General features: G+C 44.6%; 2 protein-coding genes across 4 annotated transcripts; both read left to right on the forward strand.

Moving 5' to 3' along the window:
• Positions 1-874: 874 nt before the first annotated feature.
• Positions 875-5292, forward strand: GEMIN6 (gem nuclear organelle associated protein 6). Of its 2 annotated transcripts, none has more exons than XM_074817392.1 (3): positions 875-1448; positions 2233-2378; positions 3981-5292. In XM_074817392.1, the coding sequence occupies exons 2-3, from the start codon at positions 2251-2253 to the stop codon at positions 4354-4356; spliced, it is 504 nt and encodes a 167-aa protein (XP_074673493.1). In that variant the 5' UTR covers positions 875-1448; positions 2233-2250; the 3' UTR covers positions 4357-5292. The 2 variants fall into 2 exon arrangements, with proteins under 2 accessions (XP_074673493.1, XP_074673492.1); XM_074817391.1 differs by lacking the exon at positions 875-1448 and adding an exon at positions 1603-1806.
• Positions 5293-5963: 671 nt separating this feature from the next.
• LOC141920527 (serine/arginine-rich splicing factor 7-like) lies at positions 5964-12902 on the forward strand. Of its 2 annotated transcripts, XM_074817399.1 has the most exons (9): positions 5964-6113; positions 6536-6716; positions 6853-7029; positions 7989-8063; positions 8190-8291; positions 8756-8809; positions 11012-11056; positions 11681-11716; positions 12596-12902. In XM_074817399.1, exons 1-9 carry the CDS (start codon positions 6092-6094, stop codon positions 12618-12620), a joined length of 717 nt encoding a protein of 238 aa, XP_074673500.1. In that variant the 5' UTR covers positions 5964-6091; the 3' UTR covers positions 12621-12902. The 2 variants fall into 2 exon arrangements, with proteins under 2 accessions (XP_074673500.1, XP_074673501.1); XM_074817400.1 differs by lacking the exon at positions 11012-11056.
• The last annotated feature ends 203 nt before the right edge of the window (positions 12903-13105 follow it).

Below are 13105 nucleotides of genomic sequence, written 5' to 3' on the forward strand. Positions count from 1 at the left end.
CTGTGTCTGCCGCCGCCGCCGCCGGGTCGGAGGGAAGCGCTTCAGGCCTGTGCCCATCCTCCCGACAGGGCGCTGTAGTTCTGGGGAAGCGGTGCAGCAATACCAGCAGAGCCACTCTTAACAGAAAAGCGGCTTGTGTCGCCTGAATCGCGTATTTACGGCTTGATCTGCACCAGGAGCTTCCACTAGTACAGTTACTTGAGTTGGGAGAGTTGCACCTCTTTGTGCCCGTGCTTAAGGTTAAATTTATGGTGGGAGAGCTCTAGTAGCTGCCCACAATATTGACCTGTATTTATAAGATATGTCTGAGATGACAGGATAAAAAAATACTTGGGGGTTTTGTGGTTCAGAACAATTAAACTGGCAACAGTGGAGAAAAAAAAAAAATAGGGACCAAAACTAGCAAGAATTAAAACTGAAGATGTTTGGAGTATTTTGCTCAAAAGGAACTTTGCACAAGCCACCCTCCAGTCTGTGATCCAGAAGGGGACCAGTTAGGAAGCTATTTAGACTGTAAACAACTGTGTTATGCATATAAATATACAAAACCACATCCCTTCTTTCCACCACTTTTATTTCAAACAAGATTTCCCATTGTGTTGCTTGCTCTTATAGTGAAAACAGATTTGCTATTCCCTTCTTTCTAATAAACTATGACTCTGAAAGAAAACAGTAGTGGATACAGTGGTATAAGCCATTCATAAATAATCCCCATAACACTGAAAGTTGAAACTTCACCAAAAAAAACCAGGAAATTACCTTTAAACCTGCAAAGACTATCTCATAACCTTGATATTTTTTCTACTAATGCTCACAAAGTCATCACATGCTTGCCTTCACGTAAATTAGTGAAATGACGGCAGCTTGTTTGCTTCATCCCTAGGAAGCTTTTCATCAGGAGTGTTAAAATAGAGTAGCTTTTGGGTGTGTGGGGGTAAAGTTTCTCACCTTTGCAGCTGCATGGGAAAGCTTGTAAAGACAACTCAAAACCAAGGACCAAAAATATCTTTATGGAGCAGATAGACACAGCATGCGTCTGCACTGATTTATGCACAGATTGCCTGAAGAAGCTTGAGCCATGATTGCACGTACTCGAGTTAGCAATGTCACAGCACATCAGCAAACCCCACTTAAGTGAGGCAGAAGGCAGAACACCGGGTGGATTTAAGTGCTACACACCCCGCCTCCTCCTTTCCCAATCTGGCCTCGTTTATATAAACCGATGTATAATTTATATGTGCACCCGTATTTATAAAACGCTCCAGATCTGAGCATCTCCCTACCTCAGAAGCCTCAGATTTCGTGCTTAAAAAACCCCTCAGGTGTGGCGGGGGACTGCGTTCAGTCGCCGCAGGAAGCGGCCGTCCTGCCGAGGGGGCTGGGCCAGGGCCTGCTCCGAGGCGCTCTCGGCAGAGCCCGGACCGGAGCGGCCGGCGGCCAGCGAGGCGGTGAGCGGGGCGTTGCGGCCGGGGGGGGACCCGGGCCGCTCCCCCTCCCCTCTCCTGCCCCCGTGGGGCCTGGCTGGGGGGGGCGGGGAGCCGGGCGGCGCTCCTCTCCTAGCGTGTCGCCAGTTCCACTGCCTGGTGCTTCAACTGGGAGCTGGCAGGCGTGGAGGGGTGGCAGCTACGGGGAGCCTGGAGGAAACAAAGGAGGGAGCTTCCTCCGGCCCTTTGTCCTCCCTTCACTACGCTGCCCCCATCTCTCTCCAGCCCCTTTCGCGGAGGGGTACTGGGATAGAAACAAATGCTTATGTGTCCCCAAGCTGGGACAGGGGTGGCTTTGCTGGCGTTCCCAGTAATGCAACTGGTACGGGGAAAACAGTGGCACTTGCTGCTCGCCTTACCATAGGGAATGAGGATGGAGCCGAGATCCGGGTGGATAACACTTATCCACAGGCAGTGGAAGGGCTTGGGCACAAGGGATGTGCCAGTGCACAGAGCAAAGGCGGTAAACTTCTGCCCTCGAGGAACAGGGATCCCCTAAGGTTTTGTAAAGGGGCAGAGCTGCATCAAACGTTCCATGATTTTGAGGCTTTGCTGTGTGCTTTTAAAAACAAGTGAACTGGGTGGGAAACTACAGAACTGCAGCAATGTGCAAAGCACCGTGTGTGAATGCTTGCTTTTTAAAAAAAGCAAATTGTGCTTAAGAGGAATAGAAGATCCTTACCTGGAGGCAGACTCAGTTGTGATGTGAAGGGCAAAGCTTCTGCTAATTGCTCTGACTATTTTCTAGGTTCTGGATGTAGGAAATATGAATGACTGGCAGAGGAAAAGTCCTTTAGACTGGGAGAAGTATGTGAACAGAATGGTGAAAGTTGCTGCAATTGAGAAACATGAATATGAAGGATGGGTCTTAACAGTTGATCCGGTTTCTGCTAGGTAAGTACCAAAGCTTTTGTTTCTGTAAAGCTAAAAGAAATCATTTTCAGGAAGAGAAAAGATACCAAGACTGAAGCAAGCTTATCTGGAGTAAAAACTGCACCTTGGGGTTGCATGTCCTGTTTTTTTTAATAGGCAAGGCCTAAGAGAAAACAGTACTGTAGTTGATGAGGCCAGTTCACCTAAATCCACTTTAATCTCGGAGGGCTGATAAGTTTGGGGAATGGGTAATATCTGGATTCATGCTGACTTTATAGTGGACCTGAGGTTAGTACTTAATTAGATCCACTGTTTTTAATAATATACCAAGTCCTGCTTCACAAAGAGAGAAGGAATATTTTTAATGCTTTAGGTGTTGAAATGCTTATCCTCTGTCCAGATGCCTTACTTTCCCTTGCAGCTGGACACCCATGAGGGTGTAGTGGCTGCTTTGGAGAGGGAATAGGGAAAATCAGCAAGGGCATTGGACAGAAAGTGGTACCACAGGTCTCCAGTATCTCGAGTAACTTGAAAACAGGGTTTGAAAGGCAGAACACATCAGGGAATAGGCAGAAATTTGGCTCCTTGCTGCCAGAGCTTTTTCATACCTTTTTGGTTGCAAGCTTGTCCCACATGAGCACAAGATGGAGGCTAGAAACTAAAATATCCAGCTTCTGATGTATCTCAGAAGAATTGGTTGTTGCTTCAACTCTGAAGTAGCTCCGATACTCTAATCTTCTCTTGGAGTTGCTTATCATTTTGGTAAGAGAGGTGTGCATAGCTATGGGTGATTCTGGGGATGGTCCTGGCTAAAATCAAGGCATATTTCATTGCGCATTTCCCAGAAAGTCATTGCTTCCGCTAATGGTGGCAACAGTAGATTAGCAAAGTGCTGGCATCAAATTCTGGAATTTTTCTTCCCAGAAGAGGAAGAAAATGGTTTTGGATCCTCTTTGTTGTGGGGAAGAGATCCTAGAAATATAACAAGCTGCTTTCCTACCTGTATTTTAGGATTTCTTGGATGTAAGGTGCTCTTGGGAAAAGACCAGGCTGCTACAACATGAGCCTGAACCTGCTGTGGTGTGTTCCCATTGTAATGCTCAAGCTATAGTTTTCAGTTAAGAAACTAGCAACACTCATGTAAAAAAAAAAAATTACTCTTCTAGTAATGATCAATAATTAAATATTAATAATTTATCATTGAAAGGTTCTGACATTGTTAGCTGCCACCACTGCCTTCAGCATTCAAAGTGCATTCAAGGTGTCATTGGTTTTGAATGTTGGAAGACTTAAGGTTTTGCAGCAAGGCTGGGAATGCTTCACAGTATGTAGATTCCCAGCCCTGACTTTAACATACACTTTGCTTTTTTAAAGTAACGTTTTGCTTGATAGTATCTAGAGTAGCTCCAAATTCAAGGCCAGCTATTATCTGCAAAGCCGCACATTTTCAGCATTTTAAGGGTATAGCAGCATGCTTTTTGAGAGAAATGCTGGGTACTCGATACTGCAAAAAATACCTGGGTTAAGCTGATACTAATGAGCACTCACGTCTGAGAATCTTGGCCTGTGTTTCTCAGTCTTTAGTTAAGTACAGTGACTCATACATCATTCTTTCCTTGGCAGTGTTGTCCTTGCAACATTCCTGGAGAATGAAAAAGTGTCCATATCGGTTGTCTTGGGCCATGCTGTCCAGGAGGTTGAAATACTGAAAGAAGGGGATGATGAAATGAAGCAACGGCTTTCTTGCATATTTGCACCTGAAGAAAGCAAAGCCTACAGCCCAGAGGAACTTGAAAAGAGGAAGAATGACTTGAAGACTTGGCTAGAAACAAACCACATCCCCGTAACAGAGCAAGGTGAATCGGGAAGAACACTGTGCGTGGTGGGGGTATTAACTATTGACCCACCATATGGCCCAGAAGAGTGCAGCAGCTCCAATGAGATTATTCTGTCTCGGGTTCAAGGCTTGATACAGGGCTATCTTGAAAGACAACAGTGATGTCTGCTGTTAAAAGCAGTTGTCTTTAAGAATGGGTCTACCCATGTTATTTCAGGAACTGTCCCTGGATATCAATATTCAAGATTTGCAAAAATGCTGGGTTTAGGTACTTTTGTCTGATTTTTGTATGTTAAGGGATAAAACAGTATAAACTAAAAGCACAAAGCATTTTTCATGCACTATTTTTTATTAAAAGCAAGTCATTGGAGGGCAATGATGTATTAAACTGATATATCAGTTTATTAATATTAAGTTTAATATCAGTTTAATAAATATTTTTTGTAACAGTATTGTGAAAGATGATAGATTATAAATTTTAAACTGTGTTTTCCTCTGCCTTTAAAATTAATTCAATTAATTAGTGGTGTAGGCATGTTTGTTTGAAGTGCTTACCAGAATTTTTTTTCAGAAAGAGAATTGTGACACCTGAACTTCCCAAACCAGATGAACAAATTGTTCAGAAAGCTTTTTTTTTTTCTTTTTTTCCCCCACAACTGTTCTGCTTTAGAACATGAATTATAATCTAGGTCCAAGTTTGTAAAATTATTAGGGAACATTAGCAGGCAAATAGGCTTTAAAAACATTTCCTATCTATATTTGTTATTTTAGAGCAGCAGTGATTGAAAGACCTTTGTTCTTTAGAATTTCTTGCAGTTCACCAAGTTTGTTTCTTAATGCTTTGTTTCTATTTTATGGCAACACACAATGCAAGAATCATTATGTGATTTTTCCTGAGATTATTAATCCAGTCAGGAGCCTTTAGAGCCTTCATTTATCTCTTAAGAGTTCTGTCTTATGAGACAGCACCAAAACATGTTAGTGTACTGAAATGCATTTGAAAAGCCTGTCTAACCTCCTCATTCCTACTGTACTGTATCTAACTTTGGATTGGTCAGGTTCATGTTGGTTTTTCTTAAAAATCATCTGCTGCACATATGTTCTTGTGTGTGTCTCCTTGAAAAAGTCAGTATATGCCAATGCACAAATGCTTCAGCGGCCTGCCTGGATAAGGGGATTGCCCAGTGTCTGAACTCCAGGGCACCCAAGGCTAGCTGGGATGTTTGGTGTGAGAGCCAGCATCAGGTCAAACTCCACTCAAGAGACTTAAGAACAGCTTGAGAATGCCTTGTTACAAGGAGGGTAACGCCTCTTACCTCCTTGCCAGGGAGTAAGAAGCCTGCTATGCTCCTTCACCTCCAGCCTCAGCAGGGCCAGATGCTGAGTTACTGGTCTCCCGTGTCTCTACTGCCTCACTATACCACCGCGTCTTCCTCACAGCCAGGCGTGCTACAGGCAGGAACTCTAGCATAGGGCTGGCCGGGGCGAGTAGCCTGTACCTGTACGAGCCTCACACCTATGGCCACAGGGGATGTGGGGCCTGCACAGCAGGCACGACCAGCTTCCCTAGTGGAAACTACCCGGGAAAGGAGCCCCACCCCGCCCTGCCCCCCCCCCCGCCCTGCCCCCCCCCCCGGGAGCTCGTAAACAGAACCTCAGACCCCGACTCCTGCCCTTAAGTGGGCTCCGCCCCGCAGTGCGCATGCGTACCCAGCCCGCCGCCGTTGTCGCGAGACCTGCCCTCGCCCGAGGAGCGGGATTGTTCCTCCCCCACCCCTCGTTGCCGAGCGACCGGAGCCCCGCCCCAGCGTGCGGTGGTCGGGACGCGGCGCGCAGTCGCAGCGGCGGCTCCTTCTATATAAGGGTCGTGCGGGGGGCTCGGCCTGCAGTGGGGGAGATGTCGCGCTACGGGCGTTACGGTAGGGGGGATGGGGAGCCGAGGGCAGTATGGGGGGGGGGGGGGGGGGCTGGCTGTCGCGGGGGCGCGGAGTTTTCCGCGGGAAAAGGTGTCCGTCCCTGCGGGCGGGTGGCTGTGAGATAAGATGGTGCCGAAGAGGGAGGTGCTGGAGGTAGAGCAGTCGCCGTATGACCGCTGGGGCCGCGGGCGCGGGGTTCGGCGAAGAGTGGGCCCTGATGAGGGATGGAGAGAGGGAAAGCGCGGCACCTGCGGGAGCGCACTAAAATGGAGGCGCTGTCAAAGATGGCGGCGCCTGTGGGCGGCGGGAGGAGGGGCGGCGGCGGTCGTGCCGCGCGCGCGGGACTGTGTTCAGCGCCGCGCCTGCGTGCGGCGGTCGCTGTGTGGGGCCGGGCGGCAGCCCTGACATGGCGTCCCTCCCGGCAGAGACCAAGGTGTACGTGGGGAACCTGGGCACGGGCGCGGGCAAAGGCGAGCTGGAGAGAGCCTTCAGCTACTACGGCCCCCTGAGAACCGTGTGGATCGCGAGGAACCCGCCGGGCTTTGCCTTCGTGGAGTTTGAAGACCCGAGGGATGCTGAAGATGCTGTGCTTGGCCTCGATGGGAAGTATGTGTTAAAATCTCCTCGACTGCTCTGGCTGCAGTTTCTGACCTTAGCCTGCAACCGTTCTTGATATATTCTGTGTGTAATGAGCACAAGGGAGAAAAATGTTCCTGTGATTAACATATACTATGTCTTGCAGGATAATATGTGGCTCCAGGGTTAGAGTGGAAGTGTCGACAGGGATGCCTCGTCGCTCCCGTTACGACAGGCCTCCTGCACGGCGCCCCTTTGACCCCAATGACAGATGCTATGAGTGTGGTGAGAAAGGCCACTATGCTTATGATTGTCACCGCTATAGTCGCCGAAGGAGGAGCAGGTACGTGTGAGGCCAGAACGGCTGGGTTGCTTCACCAGTTCACTTTTGTGTAGCTCTTGTTAGCAAAGAACAGAATGTTACACCAGCTTTAACTCTTAATGTTGTAAGTCAGCAGGTGTATATCACAATTTTTTTTTTTTGCTAATACATATCAAATGTTAATATCTTAATAATCAACCTGGTCAAAACCTTTCAGGTTTCTTCGTTTGAGTCAGTCGCCTTGATTCAGAATGTCACGAGCCTTAAGATTTCATGCTGAGGCGCCTTGCAAATCCGACACTTAAGATCCTCCTAGACCTTGAGGTGATCAGCATAAGAGGCCAGATCCCCTCGAGCCATCTACACGTAGCTTCACCTTATTCTTTAAGGGCAGAAAATTTGAGACGGTGATCGCCGTAACAGTAAATTTGGCTTTCAATTGGGGCCCCCCTCCGGTTTAGAAAGAGGAACACCAGATTGACCACATTCCCACCTAGAAAAATCTTCTTGCGTCAATCAAGCCTCACCCTGGCTCATTGGGCTGTCAGTTTGATCGTCGTTAGATTGAAGAGAACACCTAGATGCAGCGATCGGCTATAGATACTTCTAGATCGTCTAGATCTGCTAGACCTTGGGCCAAAGAGGGTCGACCTGCAAACTTGCAAGGTTTATTTTAAATACGCATTACAGTGTTTTCTATTCTAATGTAATTCTGCAATGTATTCAGCTTTTAACATTTTTCTAGGTAGTAAAATGCTCAAGACAAGTAGGCCCAGAGATTTTTTCCAACTGACAGATGCTAGTGGTGTGTTTTCGTTGGTTTGGTTTGTGGTTTTTTTTTTTGGTGTTTTTTTTGTTTCTTTTTTTTTGTTTGTTTGTTTTTTTAGTTGTCTGAAATCAGTTTTGACTTCAGCAGGGTTTCACATGCAGCAAGTGCTGCAGCTGTTTCCTGATACCTGTTTTCTCTAACCTAAAACCAGGTCCCGGTCTAGATCCCGCTCAAGGTCCCGAGGAAGAAGGTATTCTCGGTCACGCAGTCGAAGTCGTGGTAGGAGGTAGGTTTCTGGCTGTTGTGTTTTCATTCTTTTTCTTACTCCTCCCTCTGCTCCACCCTCTTCTGTAGTCCTTATGGAAAGTACCTTGCAATAATTGTGGTTGTTTTATTTCTCTATGTTTTGTAGATCAAGGTCAGCTTCCTACCGCAGGTCCAGGTCAATCTCTCCTCGTAGGTATAGATCATTTTCACCCCGCCGATCTCGGTCTGGTTCTTTAAGGAGATCAAGGTATGTCTTTTCTATTAAGCCCACAACATTACTGAAGGAAACAACTGTTGGAGTTAACATTAAGTTTATGTTTTGCAGTCCATGTGGTTGTGGGAACCTTCATGGTGTTGCATCCCTGAGGGCTAATCTGAATGCTTTCTTTGAAGTTAAAAACTTAAGCATGTCATTTTGGAACTGTTGTTCCTGAACTTTTATTATACTGTCCCGAAGTTATAGCCTGGACCTATGGTTAAGGTTTCGTACTTCATCTTCAAGGATACAGGGAGTAATTATGCTTAGTCAGCTAGGGCAGTGGGATTTCTTATGTGGGTGGTAGTAGTGGCCAAATGTACTACAGTTTTCTAATAATAAAAGTTCTGCAAAATGAATAGTTAAAACAGTTCTGAGGTCAGTATCATAAAACTCAAATAATACTATTTCAGCTTTGTGAACCATGTAGTAGTAGTGTCACTGCTTTTCTCTAGATCTAGATCCAGATCACGCTCAAGGTCCCGGTCTGTTGTATGGCCTCGAAGCAGGTAAGATGCTTGTTTTAATTCAAACGAATAGTAGGTTTGGAGTTTTGTTTGGTTTTCTTTTTTCTTCCCCAGGGAGTTTGGCTGGAAGGGGTTAGAAGGTTGTGCAGCGTAGCAATATTTGCACTTAAGGTTAATAATTTACGCCTTTCCACAGACTAAAATAGTGGTCTGTTTCTTGTAAGAAACATGAATTTGTTCTGGTCTGTGGCAACTGTATATGGTCTATATGCAGCCATAAACATATATATGATTTAAGGTCTGCAGAGAGAGGTTTTGAAGTCTAGTTAATACCTATGCATGTAGAAAATGTTTGACCTTGTGTCTTACAGGAAATGCTCCTTAGGTTTTTCTTGGTGTGATTTTTTTTGTAAATCCCAAATGCTGGGGGGGAGGGGGAAAAGGTGATGAGAAGGTTACCACTGTTGACTGAACTCTTGCTTTCAGCTCTTCAGCTTTGTCAGTTCTCAGAGTTAGATAAATTGCTGTAGTGTTAAGAACTATATTACATGGGGCAGGATGCTTTACTTCAGAGGTTTGGAGGGCTGAATGAGCAGGACCGTGAGTCTTAATGCCACAGGTAGTGTTTTGAAGAACTTGTCTGACACATAGTCCTGTTTTTGTGGATGTGGGTGTTTTCAATGCTGAAATGGAAGTTGAGGAAAATGGGTGTAGAATAAATGTTCCTACATTATTCTAGCCTTTGCGATAAGTCTTAGTTGGAAGAAGGGTGAAAGAGAAGGATAAAAACGTGATGGACATAAGAACTAATGAATTGGAAAAAGATGTCTTGTGTTTTGCATTAGAATGGGGGAAGAGAAATGTTTTTTTAGGGGTCTGCCTGCTCCTTTACAACTTGCACATTGAGCCTTTAAGGGGGTGATGATGATGATTACTACAGCTGTCCTGACTTACTACTCATCCAGGCCTGTAATGCAGATGACTAGCCAGGCTCAAACTGCATACTGATACTGTGGCAGAGTCTGGATACTGCTGATGTTGCTCACAGACTTCTGGTTTGGGGACAGTCATGTTCCTGCATGAAAGACTTGATACTCTTATTGAAATTTCTGAGGAATGCTGACTTTGCGTCAAGCTGCAGTTGCAGTAGTGAGAAGTGGTAGTTCAGAACTGAAGTCATGGAAGCATTGTAAGATGATGCTCTTGTGTGCTGCCTTACTGTATTTCTTACTAAAGGAAGTCATGCTAATGGTACCAAATACAAGTTCTGGGTAGTTGTGAGCAACTTCATCCTGTGTAACTGTGGTATGGTAAGGAAATTACTGGTTATAGCGTTAGGAACTGTGACAGAGGATGGTTCAGCATAGTGACCAGGAAGGTTTCAAAGCAATGGCACATAGCTCTTTAATTTATGCCAACAGCATCCCTTAGTATTTCTATAAGTTAATAGGCCAGGTAAAGGTGAATCTTGATTACCCTTTAAAAACAGTTCTGCGCAGGAATAGAATAAAAGTTTCTTTCTTTTTTTGTGAAGTCTGTTAAACAACTGACTACCTTGAACACTGGCGTTTCTGATGTGCAGTAATACCATATGCCTGAATTCTGACACTCTAGGAGGACAGATATTTTCTAAGTAACAGCAAATAGTTGAGTTGGTAAAGTAACATGATAAATGTGGGAGGAAAGCCTCACTGAGTGGATTTTACTTCATAAGATGAACCGGGAATAGTTTACACATTAGTAGCCAGGTATCGAGAGAAAAAAGGAATGCTCTTTTCATGGGATAATAGCTATAGTGGCACCAGGAACTTCATCTGAAGAATGCATCAGCTTTTCAACACATGTGCTTACCTGTGGCTGATTTCAGGCTCTTAATGTGCTATTCAAAGACTTTCTAAGATAACACTCAAAACTATTCTTCCCTTCGCGGAAGGGCTACTTGCAGGTGGGGAGAAGGTCTGTGAGCTTGGTACAAGGTCTTCTGTTCTGTGAAAGTGGTAGCTGAAGCTTTGCTGGGGGGCTTCCTGTGCTTGTATTCTTGTCTTTTGGTAACTAGGGTCTTGGGAGTAAGAGCTAAAGTATTCTCCTGAAATGTCATGAGAAAAGCCTGCAGCACCACAGTCTTCCTCTCTGGGTTGTGACGCTATGTAGTATATGAATTTGCTGTTGCTGGTTTAGCTAACTTTTCATTGTATGTGCATACCACTGGCTGCTTTGCTGAGCTTTATTTTTTTCCTGTTGTAGGTCTGGGTCCCATGGTAGATCTAAATCTGGCTTACCTGCTAAAAGGTGAGCATATAAATACAAGTAGTACTCAGTATTTTTTTGGGGGGGTTCATGATTCAGAATCTCTGCTTGTATTTCAGTTGCACGTGGAAGAGGTGTGGTTTTTGGGTGTTGTTTTTTTAATAGCTGATTTTAAAATATTTTTCATACATGATGTATTTTTATAGCTGCTTTTTGTGGGTCAGTAGGCAATTCTTCCAGAAGGATTGCGGATACAGGTTTTTGTTTAAGGCGTGATTGTGACAATAAGTATTTTTGACAGGGTTTGGGGTGTATCTTTCCCAACCGTTGTTCTCAACTGTGGTTCTCAGTCTTCCTGACTCTCACTTGATTCACAGCTCCTGCTTTGCAGGATTATTGTGATCATTTTATAGCTGCTTTCAAGCTGTATGGTGCTCTTTTTCCTGAGAGCTCTGACTTTCAGCAGTTTTCTTTCTCAACTGCAGCTTCTTGCTTAAAGTAGTTTGGAATACTTGCTATCAGCAGCATTAAGGGTGGTGTCTTTTAATGTATTTAACAACAAACTGTTCTTATGGATTCTGAGTGGTCAAAAATGGTTATGGAGTGTGTACAAGTTTACCACATTGATTGTTTTGGTTTGTTTTTTGTTTGTTTTTTTTCCAACAGTCGCTCAAAGTCCAGATCACCATCTCCAAAGAGAAGGTAAAAATGTCTTAAAACTGGAGTGTGCTTTACTGATACATAGAACTAGTGCTGGGAGTGGTTTCTAAAGAAGTTAACTTGTGCAAGGATAAAAGCTTTAAGTTGTTTTTTGCTTGTCTAAATTTGTGAACTATGAAGAGATGAATTGTTATGGGTACTTCCTACTATGAAAAGATGAAGTTTTATGGGTACTTCCTACAGCTGAACCTCAGAACGTTGTGATAATAACTCTGAGGTCACCTTCTTTAGTGAAATTCTAAAGGACAACAGAAAATGTGGGCAAATGAGAATCAACTATCCTGAAGTTCCTGAGGAATTCAGAATCTGGGGAAGAAGTGAGTAATGTAAGGTATGGAGCAAACCATGTAGTGTGTGGTAGGATTAAATTCCTGCTGGTGGCTCCTCCCAACTGGCTGTCACTCAGTTGCACAGCTACCAGGTTTTGCTATGCACTGTGAAGTAAGAAGCAAATTTTCCAATGTAACCAGAGAAGTATGAGCTGGAATTTACAGGGCTTGAGATTGTGCCTCGTGGCTAGCCCTACGCTGGGACCATGTAGGTTGTGGCAGAGAACAAATTCCTCTGCACAGCTGGAGTGCAGGCTCCAAGGTGCTTTCTGAGCAGGCTCTGTCTGTCACAGCTTATCTCTTGTTATTTTGCCTGTCCTTTTCAAGCTTAAAGCAGTCCTTACTTAGAAAGGTGTACAATAAATAATTGTAAATACAACACTTCTCTCATTTGTAAACTGTAAATGAAAACTGTGCAGAGGGGCATTATAGGCAGGGGGTGCTCCTGAGTAGGGGAAACCTGGGGTAGCATGCAGAGTTTCTGTTGGTTTTGCTGTAGCAGTTGCTCTTTATGTTTTTCTCTCCCTTTCAGTCACTCACCATCAGGAAGCCCTTGAAGGAGTGCAAGTCCTGGAAGAATGGATTAAAATTGAAGAAGTTTAAGAAGAAAATTTATTTTGTTTACATTATTATAAGGGATTCTGTGGTGTCTTTATAAATGTAAGGGCTTAGTCCTAGAAGGCTGTTTCTATTGACTAATCGGCATGAATCTGGATCTTTTAAAAGTCTTATTAGTAGACTAATGCAAAACATTTTGTTGTGTTAATGTTCTGTGATCTGGAAATGTTGGGCTTTTTTTATTGTGCATTGAAATAAACTCTGCATTTCTAACTAAGAAATATTTTGTGATAACCCTGCTGTTTCTGTTAATATTTGGGTAGCTGAAGCAGGTCAGGTCCTGCTGTGGTGAAAAGCAGGAGGTGTGCTGTTAACAGGCAGTTGTGGTCGGTCAGTGGCTGTCCTGGGGTGTGTGCCTGTTGCAGGACTTCATTCCTGTGGGTCAGAGTGAAGAGTGACCAGTCCCAGCTGTCATTCATAGTGT

The sequence above is a fragment of the Strix aluco genome, chromosome 3 (assembly GCF_031877795.1).
Source record: "Strix aluco isolate bStrAlu1 chromosome 3, bStrAlu1.hap1, whole genome shotgun sequence".
Lineage (NCBI taxonomy): Eukaryota > Metazoa > Chordata > Aves > Strigiformes > Strigidae > Strix > Strix aluco.

Excerpts from the sequence above, each read along its gene's own strand:
- LOC141920527 (XM_074817399.1), top strand. The coding sequence starts at position 6,092 with ATGTCGCGCTACGGGCGTTACG. Across the intron at positions 6,717-6,852 it reads GTGCTTGGCCTCGATGGGAA|GATAATATGTGGCTCCAGGG; the intron begins GTATGTGTTAAA and ends TATGTCTTGCAG. Across the intron at positions 11,057-11,680 it reads TCTGGCTTACCTGCTAAAAG|TCGCTCAAAGTCCAGATCAC; the intron begins GTGAGCATATAA and ends TTTTTCCAACAG.
- GEMIN6 (XM_074817391.1), top strand. The coding sequence starts at position 1,744 with ATGCTTATGTGTCCCCAAGCTGGGACAGGGGTGGCTTTGCTGGCGTTC. Across the intron at positions 1,807-2,232 it reads CGTTCCCAGTAATGCAACTG|GTTCTGGATGTAGGAAATAT; the intron begins GTACGGGGAAAA and ends ACTATTTTCTAG. Across the intron at positions 2,379-3,980 it reads GTTGATCCGGTTTCTGCTAG|TGTTGTCCTTGCAACATTCC; the intron begins GTAAGTACCAAA and ends TTTCCTTGGCAG.